The sequence below is a fragment of the Amblyomma americanum genome, chromosome 2, assembly GCF_052857255.1.
Source record: "Amblyomma americanum isolate KBUSLIRL-KWMA chromosome 2, ASM5285725v1, whole genome shotgun sequence".
In the NCBI taxonomy this organism is placed as follows: domain Eukaryota; kingdom Metazoa; phylum Arthropoda; class Arachnida; order Ixodida; family Ixodidae; genus Amblyomma; species Amblyomma americanum.
In genome coordinates, this window is record NC_135498.1 from 117,733,890 (window position 1) to 117,755,691 (window position 21,802).

The 21,802-nt window shown below is 48.2% G+C and overlaps 1 protein-coding gene across 2 annotated transcripts in view; it reads left to right on the forward strand.

Annotated features, from left to right (window-relative positions):
* The window catches only part of LOC144121775 (protein spinster homolog 3-like), an 87,797-nt gene that overhangs the window by 41,312 nt on the left and 24,683 nt on the right, over positions 1-21,802 (forward strand). For both annotated transcript variants that reach the window (XM_077655171.1, XM_077655170.1), the window contains exons 4-6: positions 11,251-11,317; positions 13,331-13,470; positions 17,586-17,729. In XM_077655171.1, the coding sequence (XP_077511297.1) occupies positions 11,251-11,317; positions 13,331-13,470; positions 17,586-17,729 (351 nt within the window). The remainder of the gene's footprint in view (positions 1-11,250; positions 11,318-13,330; positions 13,471-17,585; positions 17,730-21,802) is intronic.

The following is a 21,802-nucleotide window of genomic DNA, read 5'->3' on the forward strand; positions in this document are numbered from 1 at the left end:
GCTGTTGCACGTGAAAAGGCGCTCTTGCGGCCTTCCCCAGTATCGGTACCAGACGCACTTTGCTGTGGCATCCAACTCGCTAGCTGCAGCGCGATTTTCTGTGCGTTAGCACTTAACAGCCCGCTCTCGGCTATTCCACCACTGTCTGCCTGGCTCTTGAAAAAGGGGGTGTATAAACATTCGCTTGATAATGGTGGTAGCAAGTGTCATACTTTAAAAGGGCTCAGAAAGGTGCTCTCAATAAAGTTGCTTATGTTAAAGGACGTCGTTTCATGGATATATCCTGCAGAAACAATTTTTGTTTAATACATTTTGTAGAAGCTGATTTATCTGTAGTCAGAATTTGAATTTCTGCCTCTTTGCAGCTTTCCCTCTTCTCTCGTCACTTTTTGCACGTTGGAAGGTCGTTCCTCCTCCGGCCCCATCGCCGACGCGTACGGAAATTCTCGTGGGGCGGAGCTTTCTTACCCGCCAGAGCTACGCGGCTTACTGGCCGTGGCAGTAGTAGCTGTGTGATGCCTGAAAGAGTCTAACAAAAAGTTCTCTGCTGCGTGTACATGTGTATTATTTGGCTCAAGTGTTCATTAGAACACAATGCAGTAATATAAAGAGTTCATGTACTCTTCTGAAAACATGCTTCAGAGCCTGTTTTAGGTCGTGGAGGTGGCTCAGTGTTTATGGCGCTCGGCTGCTGACCCGAAAGACTCGGGTTTGAACCCGACTGCGGCGGTCGGATTTCTCTGGAGGCGGAATTTTAGAGGCCCGTGTACTGTGCGATGTCAGTGTCAAGAAGCCCAGGTGGTCGACACTACCTGGAGCCCTCCACTACGGTGTCCCTCGTAGCCGGAGTCGTTTTGGGACGTTAAATCCAACAAACCAGAGCCTTTTTTTAACCCTTTCACACACTACGTACACAACTGCGTTCAAAGCGAACTTGCAGTTTTTCAGCGAGTGGGCTGTGTCTAGCAGTGATTTTGTTGTTTCAGGTGAATTTCATATCCTTCCTCTCACAAATAAGCTGTTTCTTTTTATGCCATATAGCAAACGCATTGGATAACATTTCGCGAAACAGCGGTGCAACGCGTTGTCCGCCATTTTTGTGGAGACATTTTTCCATCAGCAGTAACATTCTTTTTCTTCAATCTTTAGCGTAGTGTGTACCTTCGAAGTAAAAATTATTTCATCCCCCTTCCTCCCCCCACCCCCCAAGAATTTCCGCACGCGTGGGCAGGCCTAGATTCTTCTCCTGGCTTCCGAAGAGAGTGGACCTCCATCGCCTGATGATGATGTCCTCAGGCTTGACACATACCCACAACGGGGGATTGGCCAGCTCGCCCGCATTCTTCGTCTTCCTTTCTTGCGCTCATTCGCTGGCCAGCTCCCTAGCAGGGCGGACGCGTCGGCGCATCGCTCCGGCACTTCGCTCGCTCCATGTCCCTCGCTGTGTTCGCGCACGCCTTCATGCCTGTCCTGGACTACTCCTGAGGAATACGGTTCTTTGCCACTGCTCCTCCTATGGACCTCCTGCACCTGCTGACGCCCTCCCAAAATTCTGCGCTCGTGCGCCTCGCTCCAAGGAGTACGTGCATGGCCGCGGGGCTTCCTCCCACCTCAGCTATAAGTTTCGTTGCCCGTCGTTCGCTTTGGCGGCCCTGTCCTCTGCTTCAGCCGGACTTCCTCAACCACTCGGCCGCTTAATTGGCCTCATTGTCTCCTACCCCTTGAAGAAGAACCCTTTTCGGGCCATGGTCACTAGCTGTGGCGGTGGCGGCCCGCTGTCTCCCCACCTGGTGGGCTTGGCAACATTATTTTTCTTTCTTTTTTCTCTGGCCACACTAATGTCTCCCCACCTCCAAGCAGTCTGCTGCAGCCCTCCATGGCAGTAGCAGTCGTAGCTGCCCAGCACCCGCTGGGCCTTTTCCTACGATAGAGGACCGCTCCCCTGCCCCACTTCATCAACCTTCAAGTATATCATCATCCATTCATTGCCTGAGGAGTAATCTTCAACCCCTTGAACCTCCCCCACATGTCTGCACCAGTGGACTCTCCTCATCAACCCCCAAGTCCTCTTACCTGGAGCTGCGTGGTGTGCATACGTGCGTGGATGCGTGCCTATTTGTATTACCTTCAAGAATTTCATCATCTGTATATTCCTGAGCACCTTTGGATTACCTCACGACCCAGATTACCTCACGACCGAACTTCTGCGTGTGCATTTTGTTTGATGCGCGCCACGACTTCGTTTGTGGATTTCCCGTTCCCCTTCCCTTCCACACCCCCTTACCTCACTCCTGGCTCTGAGCAGTGATCCTCGCAGAGGGTAACAGAAACTAGAGTCCAATCCCCACCCAACGAAGCGACCGCAGTGAGTGAGGTCTAGAGTCATTAGAGCCAAAGGAGCTCTGACTTTTGAGCGTGCAAAAAGGGACGAGAGGAGATAGAAAGTTGAGAAGACGCTGAAATTCATATGTTCACTACAGATAACTCAGCTTCTACTTGATACATTGGTGGTTCGGTTTATGGGCGTCTAACGTCCCAAAACGACTCAGGTTATGAGGGACGCCATAGTGGAGGGCTCCAGAAATTTCGATTACCTGGATTTCTGTAACATGCACTCACATCGCACACTGCATGGGCCTCTAGAATTCCGCCTCCATCGATATTGGACCGCTGTGGCCAGGATCGCACCCTTGTTTTTCGGGTCAGCATTGGAAAATTTCGTGCTGGAGGAGTGGAGGATATTCTGGAAGCAGCGTCCTTTCACGCATACTGCAACCTTACTGAACAGTCTTATAGGGCTGCTTCGCATGTCTGTTGGTTAGACGGTCTTTCACATGGATCAACAGCTGCGGCGGCTCAATAAACAGTACTCACGGAACATCTGCGAGGCACTCTTGAGGCAAGCAGCAAGATAAAAAAAAAGTCTCTTCCCCAAGCGTACCCTCGCAAGAAAAAAGGCTTTCCCGCGTCTCCGGGAAGTGTCTGTGTGGGGGTTATTTCTTGCAGAGGCGTGATATAGGCAAGGCAGCACCATGCAGAGAGCATGGCCAGATGTCTGCGTTATGCGCGTCATGTGGCTTGCGTTGTCTCCGGCACGGACTGCGCCTGCCGGCACCAGGAATCTGCCCTTTTCACATGTGGGGCCATCTGGAGAGTGGCAAAAATTAGCCTATTACTGATTGAAAAGAAACGCGCGTGGGAGACGTAGGCGCCATACGGTGCCACGAGGTTTATGGTTTGGTTACGAAAACAGCACTACGCCAGGCAGGCAGCCAGCTCTGCTCCTCACGTGGTCGCACTTCAGCCGTATGCCGTGGCCCACAAACGACCTTGAGCCGCTGTTGCCTAGCAACGCCGCTGCTGCGCTCCAACAGATGGAACCGCCGTCAACGCTCGCTCCACCAAATGTGCTCCGCTGGGGTAGAGGAAGAGGATGTGTCGCCTTGCGGGGTATATGTATATACACACACACACACACACACACACACACACACACACACGCGCACGCACGCACGCACACACACACACACACACACACACACACACACACACACACACACACACACACACACACACACACACACACACACACACACACACACACACACACACACACACACACACACACACACGCCCGGGGCACGGCATAAGCCGACCAAGTGCTTCGGGCAGAAGAAGAGGAGGCACGGGGTGCGCGCGGAGGAGCGAGTGCGCGTAGACGAAGATAAAGATTGGGGGCCGCCGGTGCGGTTCCTTTGGCTCTCTCAGACTTGGTGGCGTTCCTTTGGGTGGTACCGCCATCCCGTTGCATATTTTGGTGGCAGCGGTGGGAAGGTGCTCACCCGCGCTCGGAAACAGGCTGCGGAGGGGGCCGTGGATGGCGAGCAACCTCCGGTTGACGCGGCACACGGTGCGGCGGACGGCGCCGCTGCTCTTGGGCATTTCGACGGCCTGCCCCTTTCCCCAGTGCTGGAGGCCACCTTTGAGCACCTCCATCGGCGCCTGGACTGGCTGTTCAAGCGGCTGGAGAAGGTGGAGCAAGAAGATGGCATCTGTGGCAATGATGCAGCACCGTACCAACCGGTTAGAACAATGGGTGAGCAAGAGGCAAGGACCAAGCTGGTTGCAGGTGGCGACGAGCGTTAGCGGAAGAGGATGGTGCATTGGCCTGGAGGTGGAGGTGAATTAGATGCCTGTGACTGTTCCCCTGCCGCGCCCAGTTGTCCCGCAAACGCCCGTAGTGTCGATGCAGCCTGCTTGAAGGTCGGCGTGGGGTCAGTTGTCCCGCACCATGTGATGCTTGCCGCCTCGCTCACCGGACTGAACCTAGCCGGTGTGGGACGTCCTTCGGCGACTGCAGGCACCTCACCCAGCTCACAAACTTTGAAGTCAGTGAACAGTTTGACCGCTTCCTTTCTCTGGGCCCACGTTGTACCACTCCAGGGAAGCCTCAATCAAATGCCGATATGTCGTCTCCATCCGAAGAAGAATGGCGCGATCACAAGTTCCGAAGTGTGTCGGACCAGACTCTAGACTTGGAAGCACCCCTATTTGCCACAGTAAAACTAGAAGAGGCCAAGCCTGGAGATGGGCCTCCAGGAGCAAACACGAAGCATCAGGAGCAGATCGAAGAGCTGAGGGCCAACAGTGCCGTCGAAGCCGCAAAACTGGCTAAGCTTAAGGTGAACGGCTTACTGGAACCGTTGTCTGAAGGCACACACACACACACACACATACACGCATGCATGCACGCACGCACGCGCACACGCGCACACGCACACACACACACGGGATGGCGGTCCCGCCCAAAGGAACGCACACCAAGTCGGAGAGAGCCAAAGGAACCCCGCCGGTGGCCCCCAATCTTTATCTTATATATATATATATGTAGAATCCACTGAGGCGAAGCGCATATATATATATATATATATATATATATATATATATATATATATATATATATATATAAGGAAGCCAACAGTCATTGAAACCAAGGTGCATAGGGGAATGTTTTCTATTTTTTTTAATTTCTAATGCCAATCAATTGTTTTTTTTTTAAAAGAAAACTACTTATAAACCAGCAGAAAAAACAACCATGCCGCCGGTGGGATCCGAACCCACGACCTCCGAATATCGCGTCCGGTGCTCTTACCAACTGAGCTACGGCGACGGCTGTCCAATCTGCTGCTTTCGTGCGTATTTATGTTTCTGCGTGTAAGCGAACCTTGAGAGTGTTCACCAGCGCCACCCTCGTCCATAGAGGTGGACGTAGCACGACCTGTAATACCGCAAGTGTGACGTAGAACGTCTTCTAACGGCGAGAGCGGAAACTGTGCGAGAGCCCTCTTATGCTACCTATGGCATCAAGACTGCCAGAACCGAGACCCCCGTTAAGCTATTAGCAGACAAGGCAAATGAAATGAGGCGCTCGTTTGACAAACATATTAAGGAAGCCAACAGCCACCAAAACCAAGGTGCATAGGGGAATGTTTTCTTTTTTTTTTCTAATGCCAATCAATTGTTTTTTTTAAAAGAAAATTACTTATAAACCAGCAGAAAAAACAACTATGACGCCAGTGGGATCCGAACCCACGACCTCCGAATATTGCGTCCGGTGCTCTTACCAACTGAGCTACGGCGATGGGTGTCCAATCTGCTGCTTTCGTGGGTGTTTATGTTTTTGCGTGTAAGCGAACCTTGAGAGTGTTCACCAGCGCTAAGCGAGCCCCTCATTTCATTTGCCTTCTCTGCTAATAGCTTAACGGGGTCTCGGTTCTGGCAGTCTTGGTGCCATAGGTAGCATAAGAGGGCTCTCGCACAGTTTCCGCCCTCGCCGTTAGTAGACGTTCTACGTCACACTTGCGGTATTACTGGACGTGCGACGTCCACCGCTATGGACGAGGGTGGCGCTGGTGAACACTCTCAAGGTTTGCTTACACGCAAAAACATAAATACCCACGAAAGCACCAGATTGGACACCCGTCGCCGTAGCTCAGTTGGTAAGAGCACCGGACGCGATATTCGGAGGTCGTGGGTTCGGATCCCATCGGCGTCATAGTTGTTTTTTCTGCTGGTTTATAAGTAATTTTCTTTAAAAAAAAAACCATTGATTGGCATTAGAAATTAAAAAAAAAAACATTCCCCTATGCACCTTGGTTTCGGTGACTGTTGGCTTCCTTAATATGTTTGTCAAACGAGCCCCTCATTTCATTTGCCTTGTCTGCTAATAGCTTAACGGGGGTCTCGGTTCTGGCAGTCTTGATGCCATAGGTAGCATAAGAGGGCTCTCGCACAGTTTCCGTCCTCGCCGTTAGAATACGTTCTACGTCACACTTGCGGTATTACAGGACGTGCTACGTCCACCGCTATGGACGAGGGTGGCGCTGGTGAACACTCTCAAGGTTCGCTTACACGCAAAAACATAAATACCGACGAAAGCAGCAGATTGGACAGCTGTCGCCGTAGCTCAGTTGGTAAGAGCACCGGTCGCGATATTCGGAGGTCGTGGGTTCGGATCCCACCGGCGGCATGGTTGTTTTTTCTGCTGGTTTATAAGTAATTTTCTTTAAAAAAAAAAAACAATTGATTGGCATCAGAAATTTAAAAAAAAAATAGAAAACATTCCCCTATGCACCTTGGTTTCGGTGACTGTTGGCTTCCTTAATATGTTCGTCAAACGAGCCCCTCATTTCATTTGCCTTGTCTGCTAATAGCTTAACGGGGGTCTCGGTTCTGGCAGTCTTGATGCCATAGGTAGCATAAGAGGGCTCTCACACAGTTTCCGCCCTCGCCGTTAGAAGACGTTCTACGTCACACTTGCGGTATTACAGGAAGACGTTCTACGTCACACTTGCGGTATTACAGGAAGACGTTCTACGTCACACTTGCGGTATTACAGGACGTGCTACGTCCACCGCTATGGATGAGGGTGGCGCTGGTGAACACTCTCAAGGTTCGCTTACACGCAAAAACATAAATACCCACGAAAGCAGCAGATTGGACAGCCGTCGCCGTAGCTCAATTGGTAAGAGCACCGGACGCGATATTCGGAGGTCGTGGGTTCGGATCCCACCGGCGGCATGGTTGCTTTTTCTGCTTGTTTATAAGTAATTTTCTTTAAAAAAACAAAAAAAAGCAATTGATTGGCATTAGAAATTAAAAAAAAAATAGAAAACATTCCCCTATGCACGTTGGTTTCGGTGACTGTTGGCTTCCTTAATATGTTTGTCAAACGAGCCCCTCATTTCATTTGCCTTGTCTGCTAATATATATATATATATATATATATACACCAAAAGCGATTTCTGGCAGCTGATTTGGTCAATATAATATAAAATCACCAAAAATTGAAGAACCATAACAGGATTTAATTCACGACGTTTTGGCTGGAGGGCCAGCCTTTTTCGAAAAAGGCTGGTCCTCCAGCCGAAACGTCGTGAATTAAATCCTGTTATGTTTCTTGAATTTTTGGTGATTTTATATATATATATATATATATATATATATATATATATATATATATATATATATATATATATATATATATATATATATATATATATATATTCACTTTGCCTCAGTGGATTCTAGTCGTTATGGAGAGCGCGAATGAGAGGAAACAACGACAAAACGAAGCGAGGAAGAGACAGCGTGCTCAAGAGACGGCAGAAAAACGCGCCGCACGACTCGAGAAGCGTTGTAACGAAGATAAGGCAAGAAGTCGTGCCATGTCCCTGAGTGACTCTTCAACTGCGGAAGGGACCGGTTTAAGTTCTTGAGAGCATTGGACTGAGACGCTGCGTAGACGACGTGCCGAGGAAATGAAGCTATCGCAATTCAAGTAGGGTTAACCAGAGCTGAACCACAGCCAATTTTTATGGCTTATGGGGGTTTAACGTCCCAAGGCGACTCAGGCTATGAGCACCGTACCGTGGCTATGAGGGATGCCGTAGTGGAGGGTTCCGTAAATTTTGGCCACCTGGGGCTCTTGAACGGGCACTGACATTGCACGGTACACGGCCCTCTAGAATTTCGCCTGCATCGTAACTCGACCGCCGCGGCCAAGATTGAACCCGCGTCTTTCGGGTCAGCAGCTGAGCGTCATAACCACTGTGCCACCACGGCGGCCTGGTTTCACAAGAAGCCAGTTGCGCCTTCGAAGTGGCAAGTGTGTGCTTGACAGCTGCCACCCTCTGTCGCATGCACTTGTCACTAACATGAACTGCGCATGCACAGTAGGACCTGGTGGTTTTGTTTTCAACCAGTGTGGAGCTGGAGAAGAGCCGCACATGCGCAGAGCGGCTGTGTGAAAAAGGCGGATTCGTAACTGCGCCTTCCCAGTACCGTTAAGCCTTGCGGCCTGTCGTGTTCTGTTCTGCTGCCACTTAGTCATTCTCTTTTTTCTTACGTCACGGATGATGTCAGCGCGCTACGTTTGAATGTTCAAAGCCAGGCGCCACGTGGTGGCTGCCAAGGGAACTAGAAGCACTTGTGCCGAATTCCCGGTGATGTTGAGTCTCGTCTTAAGAAGTTTTTCAGCTGATGCGACGTCGCAACATGCGTTTTCGTGGTGCAGAGATCGGACATGGCCAAGTGTTGGTGCCGCGTGCGTGTCACTTGCGGCGGGCAAAAGGATGCGTGGTGCATCCACTCGTAGAGTTGGCCGCGCTGCGGAAGGAGTGAGACAGTTGCATGATTTCAGAGCTTGTACTGCACAATTGGATGCATTCGAAGCGCTCGGAGCTGAAAAACAAGCCAACGAAAAATAACTCAAGCAGAGGTCTCTGCGGAAAAGAGAGAAATCAGAGAGCAGAATAATATTAATGTTTAAAAAAAAACATACCAGTGCCCTTTTCAAGTGCATTCACGTGAACCTGTTCCAGGTAGTCACTGTTTACCTCACTGCATGCAAAGTGCAGAACATGATCTCTTTGCAATTATCATTGCACTGCTAGTTTTTTTTTTATTGCTCTCATGCAACAGCATTTTGAGCACACCTTGCATGCTCATATAGCCTTTTTTGGGGTCCCTTCTATATGACTAACAAACTCTCTCGATCTATTAAACTTCATTTTATGGGAGTGTGCTGCATTTTTTACCAGGTAGTTTTTGGGAGAAAGAGCTTCCCACTCATTGTGTGTGCGTTTGTGAAGTGGAAATGAAGTCCCCACACCTTCGAGAAGGCTCGGGAAAACTGCCTGGCGGGGTTGAGCGATAACTCTCCCACATGGAACATCTTCTTGCGAGGAAGCATTTCTTTTCACCTTTTTTTTTGTCTCTAGCTTGCATAGAGAGTGCTTTGCGGGCATTTCGCTAGTACCGTTAAACGGAGTCGCCGAGTTGGGGTTACTACGAAAGGTCATCTTAATTGAAGGATGCACGAAACAGTTAACCCTAAGCAGATATTTCTTACATTTAATCCAACAGGAAACCAGCGAAATGGTCTCACATTGTTCATCTTATCTGAGAGTTCGTCTCGATAGGGTTCGTCTCAGTGGGAGTTTACTGCATATGCAGTATATACATCCCTGCTGGTGTACAATCATGGACAAAGTTTACGGGGTGCGAGTTTTCAGAAAAAAAAAACATTCCTGCGGATGGAGCATGCCCTCTCATGCTTGCTGGCTTTACAGTGAACTATCTTCCCTGTCCTCGCAGAAAGAAAAATTTTAGTGAATTTGCTTGCCGTGAGCTTTTGTCCATGACTGTACTGTTGTCATTTGGGATTTGTTTCTCAGCCGTACTGTGGAGCACTTGTGACACCTTTTTTTAGCTCTAAATATGTTTAACGGAGCTGTGAAAGGGGCTCTAATAAAGTTGCAGTACGGCTGGCATGTGAAAGCACGCCACTTCAGAAATATTGTCCAGAAAGAAACTTTAATGCGGTTTGTAGCAACTGAGTTATCTGTAGTCAAAATTTGAATTTCAGCGTCTTCGCGCCTTTCCCGCTCCTGTCGTCACTTTTTGCACGCTGGAAGGTCGGCGCTCCTCCGCCGGTCCCACCTCCGGAGGTGCGAGCGACGGAGGAGTGTGCGAGCATGAAAAAGTAGCCGGGAAGGGCTCATCAACTTTCGCGCTTGATTGTGAGCCCTCTGCTTTGTGTAGAAGTGCATTATTTGGCTTAGGTGCTCATGACAACACAATGCAGTGATTAAGTGAGTTGATGTGCTCTCCTCAGAATGTGTTTGAGAGCCCGTTTAAGGTAAGGAGAGCACTTTTCCTCACTGTTCGAGACCTTTTTGTTCTTAGGGGTGTCGTAAAAGTGCTCCACTGTATGGAAGAGAAGCAAACCATGTTTTCTGGTTACCTTTGGCAAAGACAGTGAGTGGTCAGAAAGAAAATGACATTTCCTTTGAAGTTTCGTTTGGAGGTGTTCAGTGGCCTGAGATGTAGTTCACCTGCTTTGCTTCCCGACTGGATGGTATGCTGCCAAACCATGGAGTATAAGCTCCTGGCGTTGAAATAGATGGACAAATGCGTCTTTCCCGCTTGTTTGCGGCTGACAATTCAAACCGCTGACCCCACCTCGAGATCACGAGCGCTACCGAACGCAAGCCAACCACTATGGTCCGTGCTGTGTGGGAACAAAGGAACGACAGCATATAACACCAAAATGCATTTATTGCTGCTACGAGAATAATGCCAGTGAGCATTAAAATATGCTAAGTAATCGAGGTCATCCAACACACCAGCTAGGTTATGAGCGAGTGCTTGCCCACTCTAGTGCAGAGGAGAAACTCCGAGGCTGGACGGGATGAGTTCATTGGAAACGTACTCGCGAGGCCTCAATCTGATGGCGGAGAGCGGAGTGCCATGCCGAAACGTCCGCACGTTAGGAGTTCCTGAGGCCCAAAAGGGAGAGCACGAGCTGTCTCCCCTGCGCCTGCAGCAATCACGTGGCGCTAGTGTCGCTGCGACGCAGACACCCTCCCCTATTTGCTAACTAGGGAGAACGCATCGCGGGGAAGCAAACCCAAAAGGATAGAGGGGGGTGTGTCGCCACAAAGCTTGCTTCACTTGAAATCTTAATTTCCAGGAAACAAGTTTCTGGCTAATATTGGTGGTGGCTGCCCTTGTAAATGAAAGATAGGTCTTCTTTAACTGGTTTGTTATGAGCTACATGGAATTCAGTGGCACAAGGTCTCAATTCCTGTTGTGCCAATGTTAGCCGAGGCTCTGTGGGGCGCTTGCATGTAGCAGGGGCTGTTTTTCCTTGTGTGCTCGTTGACCACCATGGCGCTTTCTCTGCAGTGGTCTTGGCTACATCGTGGGGGCTTCGGTGGCACAAGCCATGGGTGCCTGGTACTGGGCCCTCAGAGTAAGTAGTGGTCCACTTTATGAAACCTTCTCGCTGCTTACGATTTCATTTAATGCGCCCATGCTTTCTGCCCTGCGAGTGTCGTGCATGCCCATTTACTGTGTCGTGCATGGCCTCTGTGAAATGCGCTGATCCTCGCACAGCTGCCACAGCCCAGTAGCAATATGGGTGTGGCCAGAAGGGCACTCTGAAAAGGGTTTCTAGCTACTGCTCTGAGCTGTAGCTTGGTCAAATGTTTAAGGGAATCCCCGAAGGTGGAGTAGATTTGTAATAAGGGGGTAATTATTCATTGGCATCCATCCAAGTGCAGCCATACGGCTACAAAGGAAAGCTATACAGCTTTCTTAGAAACTTCGCAGTTAAAGAAAAAGTCGTCCTAGTCCGGGGTTTGAACCCGGCACTACTGCTTCACCGAAGCAGTTGCTCTGCCAAATGAGCTAACCGGGACAGCAAACTTATGGTAGGTCGAGAGCGAATTGATCAATAACTCGAAGCGGGAACAGTGTTGGTCAAATGTTTAGGGGGATCCCCAAGGTGGAGTAGATTCGTGGCAATAGCTCATAATATGCCTCCTTGTGTCATGCTGCCTCAACAGCTTGAGCTTGCATTTGCCTTCATTCTTCTGAGAATATGCGTGATGTTGAGTTAATGTGCAATCATGGGCAAGCTAACCTAATATGACAGAGCGACAACCAAAAGCAAGCGATGACACCATGGAACTACATGTACTGATAATGATATAAACACTGGCATGAGAGGGCAGACAAGTACACATTAATCATCGTAATTGGTGTTCTGATGGATGTGCCTTCTTTTGTAATTTTTACCGCTGCAAAAATTTTTGTTCAACTTTTGTTGCTTAGTTTTACAAGTGTGCCTTTACAGACGGTGTCATTGCAGGGTCATTCCACTCAAAGCCAGGTGAAGGCAGCACCCTTGATATGGAGTTTATCTCGTTGGTTCACATTCTTCTAGGTGCACAAAGCCACTGGTAGTTTATGGTCATCATCCCGTCATTTCAAACTTGCATTTCGATGACAAAGACTACTGACACAGTAAAGTAAAACCTAGGTGCCTTCACCACTTAATGTGGATTCAGCTACTCTGAAGTCTGTTAGATTTCCTATGCTGATTTTCAGCAGTTCGAAATGTGCATGCATTTCAGGCAACATACGTCTGGTGATTTGCAGCCACGGAGTTTAGCTGTGTTGTATGCCGAATGTCTGAGCAATGGCAAAAGTAGGAGGCGCAATAGCCAAGCTCAAGGAACCAGAACACTGAGTGCCATGCACTTTATGGCATGTGTGTTTTTGTCTCATGAGTGCACACTATGCAAGGCTGCAGTGTTGTACTGAGGAAGTGACCACTTCTCTTGAGACATTAGAGAATGTTGATTGGACGAGTCATAAATAAGGACTCTGAGACTTTTCTCATTCTTCTGGGAAAGAAAAGTAATTGTTGCACTGTGGCAGCACACCTTGCAAACACCTACCTCAGGGCCCACCCAGACCACATTCTTGCCCAGACTCCCCTGGACAACATTGTTGTTGGCCTGCAAGTCGGCATGCAATTTTTGAGTACGACAATGCGGCGGAATCAGCAGTGCCATTTACCTTGCAAAAAGCCCCGTATAAAGTAGAATCTCGCTCTTACGTTTCTCATGGGACTGCGGAAAAAAGAAAGAAGCTCCAGCTTGGAAATGTACAAGCCAAGAACCAGCACGTAAAAGAACTGTAGATTGTTGTATGCGCCCTTTTCTTTTGTTTCCTTTAAGCGCAACATGCTTCTCTGGAATTTGCAAGTCTTCTTGGCTTACGTGATCATTCTGCATGTGTGGAATGTCCGAAATGCCCTGCGATGCCTCTCTAGTTGCCTGAGCAACTGTGTCAAGCACTGTTTGTGTTTCATTCCAGCCTGACAGCACATCCTTACCATCTTTTCAGTGCCTTTTGGACAAAGCCACATCATTCCAGCTTGGGTACTCATTCTTGCTTCGTAATTGCACCCTTCCAGGTGACACCGTTGCTGGGTGTGGTAGCTGTGTTGCTGGTTCTCTTTGTCCTTCGGGAGCCCCTACGGGGTGCCAGTGATGGCAGCACCGCCACCCTGGGGCCATCATCACTCTGGGACGACCTGCGGGCGCTGTGCACTAAGTGAGCTTGGTACTTAAATCCACAGAGCAGGGGTGGGCAGATGATCAAACCCCAAGCTGTTGGTGACCTGACGATGTCATGGGTGCCTCGAGCTAGTAGCATGCAAGTGACACCTGGTGGCTATAAAGGGTACTGCCCTTGTGCGTCTTTGGGTCTTGGTGGGTACTTTCTCATTGTATATCCTGGAACATTTGGTAGGTACATTTAAGCATGCTCAGGTACCATGAAGAAATAATTGAAAATTGATGACGCAGAATGGAAACGCACAGTAACTCTCTCACTCTAGGTGGTGCACCAACCACACTGTGAGGTAAGGGGTAAAAGGAAAAGGGAGGAAGAAAGAAAGGGGCACTGTAGTGGAGGGCTGTGGAGTATTCAGCCACCTGGGGTTCTTTAATATGCACTTATCTCACACAGCAGGGGGCAATCTCTTGAATTTCGTCTCCCGTTCAATCCACTGGACATGACTGGGGTCTAATGACACGTCCTCGCGCTTGGCAACCTAACGCTGTATCACTGAGCCATTGTATTGGGTAAAACTAGGATACACCACATAGTTTGTTCTGACACTACTTGCACAAAAGTGTGCTGAACACAGGCTTGTACTACATTGTGTGGTGTGAACTGCTGGCTTATTCATCTCCTGCTACATATTTCATTTTTTATGTGTCATTTCGTAAATCGCCTGCTCTTGCTTGTACTAATGGGGAGTCGCTGTTCATTTTGGAGGGTGCACATAAGTGTATAGCCCCCTCCTCTTCCAAAATAAATGTGATTGCATGTCTTATGACTGTTTGAAGTTCGAATGATTTTATATTGCAGGTGCGCAAACGTTGAAATGTTTGAGTAACAGCTGAATATGAATATAAACAAAACATGGCTCTGAATATTGAATTGAATATGAGATACCTGTTCAGTATAAAAAAATTTAAAAGAAAGATAAACAGGCAAACAGTGTTGTTCTTGTTTTTTCAAAATTGCAAAGTCTTTGCAATTGATATTAAACAAAACTTGATTGACTCAGTGCCATTCAAGAAAAAAAATGATATGCTTTGAAAGTTTGCATTGTATGTGAGGTTTAGCGTCCCAAAGCGACTCATGCTATAAGGGTGTCGCAGTGGAGGGCTCCAGATTAATTTAGGCCAGCTGGGGATCTTTAACATCGCACAGCACATGGTTGCCTTTAGTGTTTTGCCTCCATTAATATGTGGCTGCCGTTTATACTGCTTGATTAGACAGCAAATGATAGTATGCAATATGTAATGTGGTCACACAAAATGAGTGACTACAATACAACTAAATGGTGGGTTGCAAAACCTCATTATTTGGATTTCAGGGCACTGAAAAAAAAAAAAGTCCAAATTACCTGAAGAAGCAGAAAAAGCAAATTTCACTTTATTTGCATAAACCGTTTTCTTTGATGTGCCGTCTACTCGTGTAAGGGCCGCATTTTTTTCTGTATTTTTACATGGTGCGGCTCTTACACGGGGCCGGCATTTTTCCGTCAAATTTTTCTGACTGCAGTGGAGTCCTACTTATCGTCTCCCTTTGACATGGTGATACGCATTTTTATGCTGAATTAGCGCTGCCCCTGCTAATCCTTCAAGTACATAATGCATTGAGATTAATGCTCCTGAGTAAAACAGGTTGCCAAATCAATTTTCTGCCTGACGTCACATGATCCAAAGCTATTGAGATCCTCCGAGTATTTGAATAATGATGGCTTGGCCAGTTGTTCGAAGTGTTCGAAGCGGTGCTCCACGTGTGTGATGCGCAGCTGTCAGTGTGAAGTGGCCTTTGCCAGTTTTATTTTCTGCGCTTCACTGTCGAAGGTCTTGCAGAAATCAGTTGTGTGTTCATTTTATTTTGAGGTTATTGTCTGATGGCAAACAAGGTTCGACATTTTATTATACACTGTGACTAGACTCAAGCTACCTTTGCTGCAGCTTCAACGTGAAGTGCGCTAGGCCTAGTGCCATTGGGTGAATGACGCACTACTACGGGCGGGCAGCATATCGTAGCAAGGAAGCGCGCCACTAGCATGGGTGCACCTCATTCTGGCTGTAGCGCAGCAGGAAATCATTTCGATAACAATTTGTCCTGTCTGGTGTGGATGCCGAGTGCACAAGACTAGTTGGCAGCGTTCAGGCACACCATGTGTTCGCTGTTCCAGGCAGAATCCAGTGCGTGGAACGATGAGTCTCTGGCTATCAAAACTGATATTTTTTTTCTCAACGCGTTTTAAAAACGCCTTTGTTTTAATCGTGCGAGAATCCATACTTAGACTGCGCTGCCTGGAGGCATTTCGGCATAAACTACGCGCGCATGTACCCGCGTCACTGCGTGTTGAGTAGCGGCTACGTGCACCGCAAAATTAATCCTTTAGATGACGTACTAGAAATGTAGTTGCTCTGATTCTTCGAAGAAATTTTACGTTTTGCGACGCGCAGTGCAAACGTACCAGCGGAGTGTCGTTCTGATAGACATGAACCACCTACACTCGCAGTGGCTGTATTCTGTCAGTTCCGGAGTGCACCAGACGGGGGAGACACGGAAAGAAAGTTAGTATCATGACGTTCGCCTGCGGCACAAAAGTGAGACTAGAGTGCACCCTAGCCGGTGTCAGGCTTTTGCAACGACATGCCGCCCGCTGGTGCGCAGGGTGACAGCGAAGCATTGCGTGCCGCTTGCTCGGTGTCACTAGGCCTAACGCCTAACATGCTCCACAAAGAAGCCTCAGAAAAATTGTCCTGGAATTAGCCACCGGTTATCATATAACGTTTAACATTTTCACCGATTTCCGTTGGCACAATTGCCTCACTCTGAAACAAGCACAGTAGAACTCATTTCTGTTATGCCTTCGTTAGTGAAGCGAGCGAAAAAGCTCAAAGCCTCTATGCACCAACAACTGCAGTTCACAAGCGCGGAGTTCAAGCCGTTGGCAAAACCGTTGCATCACACGTTTATGCGCGCATGACTGCACATTAATTTCGCTTCTCCATAGAATGTCAGCTATGCTATTTAAAGTGCAAACTGTCTTACACCAGCTGTTTTTGGGGAAATCTAATGAGGTACGGGCACATGTGGACGCGAAAAAAAAATTCGGCCGTGCTTACTTGGAAAAATTTTGTTGAACTGGAACCTTGCTCTGAAAATAATTCGTTGTCGGGGAAAATAATTGAATTGCCTTGTGTGGCATGCTGATGGGGAATTGGAAATACTTCATTGTGGTGGAAATTTCGCTGTCGCGGCGTTCGTTGTAGCGGGGTTTAACAGTACCTTTATCCCGAGTCTTCTTGTGCTAAGCGCTTTAAAATGCATAGTATACTACTAACAATATAGCTGCTCTGCTGCACTCAGTGATAGGCACCCTGCACCTTTTTTTCCCTTCACCAAATCATTTTTTTTATTCCTTCGATGTTTTCAACTGCCTCTTGGTCCCATGTGAGCCATGGTCTGTACATCTATAAAGGTGTACAGATGTACAGCTTGCTATAAAGTGGATGGAAAGCATGTCACCTCCACTTATGACATTGTTTTTCATTGTTCTCTCTGAAGTTGAAATTACCTGCCAAAGGGTGCACTTAATGATTGATTACATGTGACATAGCGATAGCAGAGCTGCGCCCCATAGAAACCCATGCCAAAGACACCCATGTCTGATACATTCTCACAGACACCCTGGCATGTGCTGGTTGACGGTTCAACTCCGGGCCAATAGCTGGCGCAAGTTGCGACTCGCAATTCTTTGCTAGTTCTCAAGCATATTGAAACGCAATCAGTCCGGCAATTGTCTGGCAATTTGGAGGTGCACAATCTTTGCACCAGCACAAGCTTAATCATCGAGTGTGACAGCGACACAACACCGGGAATATTCCCCAATGGGCTTATGCTGTCGCATAAAATGAAGGCTCCAGTGATGAGCGCACCATCGCCACCACAGTTGCCTCCTCTTCCCGCATTGGAGCTGACCATGCCTTTGCAGTCAGCACCCCCTTATAGATGCCTCTGAGTGGAATGGTTGCTAAGTAACAGATGTGATTGCTATTGAGCTCCAGGGAATACTAACATAAAGTGTGTTCCTAATGACATGGTGCTTCCTTCCCTTTTTGCAGCCGCTCGTACATCTGGTCCACGCTGGGCTTCACGTGTGTGACGTTTTCAGCGGGTGCCCTATCCTGGTGGGCGCCCGTCTATATGACACGTGCCCTCAAGCTCTACGCTGGAAACGGCGACCTGGATGCGGGCGCAGAAGCAAGGTTCGGTTTGCTTACTTTGGCTTGCTTTGTGTGGGTGGCTTCTGCGTAATTTTCAATCGAACTAGCTTTGGTGCTGCGAATAATTCCGGGATTCACTAGCAGTACACTGGGAATTGTCAGTACGCTTTTCTTTGTTTCTTCAGGCTGGTTGTCCTCGACATCTGACTTTGGCTGAGCTGTCTATTTTTGTTTAAATTAGCTAGCCTGATGGTGATTCGACTTTAATGGTGCAAGAACAGTGTGGAAAAGGAGTGCCATGGCTAATATGTTTGGTCTGCTCAAGGTGAGGTCAAGGATCCAATACTCCCAGGCATTTCACCCTATAGAAATCCAGCACCAGGCAGGGGAAAGAAGTGTACTCTACAGAAAGCTAGTGGGCACCCATCAGCACTGAAGATCAAACCCTGCTCCTCCTGCATAGGAGGCAAATGCTCAAACAACTACAGTCGGGTACAAGTCAAGAATGAAGTGGCAAGTGCCCCTTGGAGTAGAGCCTCCAACCAGTAGCTTCCACCAATTTTCATAATGTCACAGTTAATCTGGGGTTGATTCCTTGCCACGCTAGCATAAGACAAAAAAATCTATGGATTAACCATGGAAATCTTCTATCATACTACCATGACGGATTAACTATGGGTTAACCACGAATCAACCGTGGCGTCATGAAAATTTATCGACTCTTTTGGCTGGAGGCTCTTCTGTAAGCGACATTTGCTGCTTTTTGCTCTTGAGTTGTATCCAAGTGCAGGCGACCGCTGCAGCAACATTAGGTAACTACTGGGGCTGTTGAGCTGTTGGCAGTGTATTCCTGCTTCAGTGGTTTGTTTTCAGTTTTCACACTAGCATTGTTTTGTATTGGGCGGAGCTTTGAACTAGAAATGTAATGATTGAAATTTCTTTTGCTATGTCTTGTGTCCGGTTGGACACAAGCACTGCTTGAAGTTCATTGGAAGCGTGAAATGGCAGGGTTGTATTGACGGAAATTCTACCGTAGCCTTTCTCAGTTGAGCCGCAGTTGTCTGCTTTTTGGCACAGTTCTTTTTTTTTTTTGTCAACTCTTCATCTAGTTTTTTTCACTTGTACTTTGCTTGCTAACAAGTTTACTTCATCATGGGTCATAGGTAGGTCATGTCCTGAATGCAAGCTGTACGGCATGAATGCTCAGTCACAGGATGAAGCCATTAGATAGCTCAATGACTTCAAAGAGCCGATGTAAATCACACATGCCATGTGGTGGCTCAAAGGAGCTAGTTCGTCAGTGGTTCACTGGTAGGTTACACTACCCAAGGAAATTTAAGGGTGATCCACCATGATGTACAGGGATTATGCCTCCAAAAATTGCCTGTGCAGTGGATGTGTTAACAGTTCTTTTGCACAAGCTGAGAATGGCTGTTGTGCAGAATAATAATTTGTAAATATGGGTGTGCAAATGTTCAAATTTTCTAATACAAATCAAATACGGATGTGGATAAAAAATGCCTTTGAATATCGAATACTGTGTATTATGTTCAGTAGGAAAAGAAAATTTCAGAAGATTAAATACGCAAATATTGCTCTCCTCGTGTTTTGCAAAATAGTATACAATCTTTACAGCTGCAATAAGCAAACCTAGGCTGACTCAGCACCATACAAAAGAAAAGAATTGCTGTCGTTTAACTACTGCTGAACCTGTTAGAGAGTACAAACTGTGGGGCATCGGGCAATTAGATGCGGCTTGGCATCTGTAACACTGAGTGCGTTCCGCACACTGGATAGGCAGCGCGCCCACCCTGCCACCCTGGCAGGTGGCAGTTAAATTAATGGCTCATCGCTAGAGGTTGGTGACCCAATGAATGCTGCGGCCTATTGCTGCAGTGCCGCGTGTCTGCCTCAACGTTGTCAGTGCTAATGCATGCAGCCCACATCTCTCTCTCACTGCCGCAACATAGCTCAGTGTGATTGAGGTGTCCAGTGACCCAGGGAGCCAGTTACGTGCCCTTCCTCTCCTCATAATCGTCCCAGTGTAGAATGTTGTCAACGCCTACACCAATGAACACAATGAACGGTGACGGCCTATGAAATCAGAGACGAGCACTCGGTTTCGGCGGCTGAGTGACTTCATAGGTGTCACATGGTTTCTCCTCGGTTAAAGGTTGTGGGGATTTTAATCAGGGATGATAAATACGTTTTTCCCATTTAATTGCGGCTGACGCAGTTCAAACCCGCCAGACTCCACCCTGTGGTCGCGTACGTTACCGATCGCACGCCGACCACGGCGACCTTGCTCTGAGGGAACAAAGGAACGACACACTGGTTGACACACACAAGCATTTATTGCTACAGCAACAATAACGCCAGCTAGCAACAAAATACGCTAATGAATCGAGGTTGTCCGACTCACCAGCAAGGTTCTGAGCGAATGTTCGCCCACGCTAAGGCAAGGGATACTCCGAAGCTGGACGGGACGAGATACAGGAGCAAGCCTCCCCGTCACTTTCTCACCCCGCTGGCGAAGAGCAGTGCTGCGAGCGACACATCCACCCTTGTCGACGATCCCAGCCCAAGATAGTGCGCTCTTCCGCGTGCGCAGCAATCACGCCGTCCGTGGCGCTCTCCCTTGTTAGTTATGGTAACTAACCAGGGAAAGTCACGTGGCGTGCCCCTCCCGAGGTGAAGCCGTGGGAGGGTGCACCGCGGGAAAGCAAACCACAAAGGGAGGCTGCGGGGCTGAGTCCCCACAAGGTCAAACTCGCGCACATGGTGCACACAGCGAAGAAGCTACGGAGGGGAATAGTAAAGCTTTCGCTTTAATATACATGGCTTGCACAGAAATGTATACGTGTATACTGTTTAATTAGACATGACAGTGTGGAACTTGCACGGGATCATGCGAAATGAGCAAGAAAACGAAATCCATGAGTGACACATGACTGGCTACTAAAAAATTGGCAGATGATTATGATAGTTGGTAATGTGAAATTTGCGCTCAGCTGATCACACACCACCTGCCACTACTGGCAGGTGCTGTGTTATGTTACGCTGCTAGCCACCCTATAGGATTTTCCCTTAAAAGCCACCTTCCGGTTGTCCATTCCTCCGCTGTGGCCGTAGCAGTTGGTGTTTTGCTCTGCTACTACCTACCACCATTGTCAGGTGCTATGTTACGCCGATGACGTTGACTGCGACAAGAAATCCACAAATGGGTGTCTAACAGCTGCACTCTGAACTAACATAATGTGTAGTAAAAGTTCATCAACTCAGACTTCAAGGGACTGGAAGGAGTGCCCCAATAATTCAAAGGTAGAGTTATTAAATGCCCTTTCCTGCCCCCCCCCCCCCCCCCCTTCCTTTTGAAATAAATATAGAAAATGCCAGAAATTCGAAAATGTGATGAATCCTTATGAGGAGGTTCTGTCACACTGACAGCGAAAAGCCCGTGACGCGTGCGCAGTAAGTGGCGTGCATCTGAAGGCACGGCTGACAGCTGCTGTTGCCACGGGCTGACGGCGAACCTCAGAAAGTGAAAATATGTAGCCAGGCTATTCTGTGGCCTAGTGACAGGGAACTTCATATTATTGTTACGCCTGCCATTACGCGCACATCTCAGGTGCTTGGGTTACAATGCACCATGCAATAAGTGAGACTTTTGCTTACCGTGCCGCTCGTATACCCCCCCTCCCCCCACTCCCCCACTGTGATATTACAAGTGGGCTTTTCCGCATTACTATAGCTGACCAGAACAAGCTCATGCTAGAAGAGCTGTAATGGCAAAAGGAATGGAAAGATCAAACAAAAAATTTGCAGATGATTACGATGCTCGATAATGCGAAATTTGAATGCAGCTGTCATTGAATGCAGCAGGCATTTGAACCATAGTGTATTGCATGCGGAACATGCCGTGGAGAACAGCAGCAATGCTTGGCCTTGGCTTCAGCGGTGCTCTCTAGCTCAACCATAGCATTTCGCAGCAGTAGCCACTGCGGACGGAGGATGACGCAACTCTCGCCTACCCCCGCCACACTCTCCTCTTCCGCTTTTCATACTCGCGCAGTACTGTTCTCATCTGCTTCCCTCCGAGCACCCGCCGTACTTTC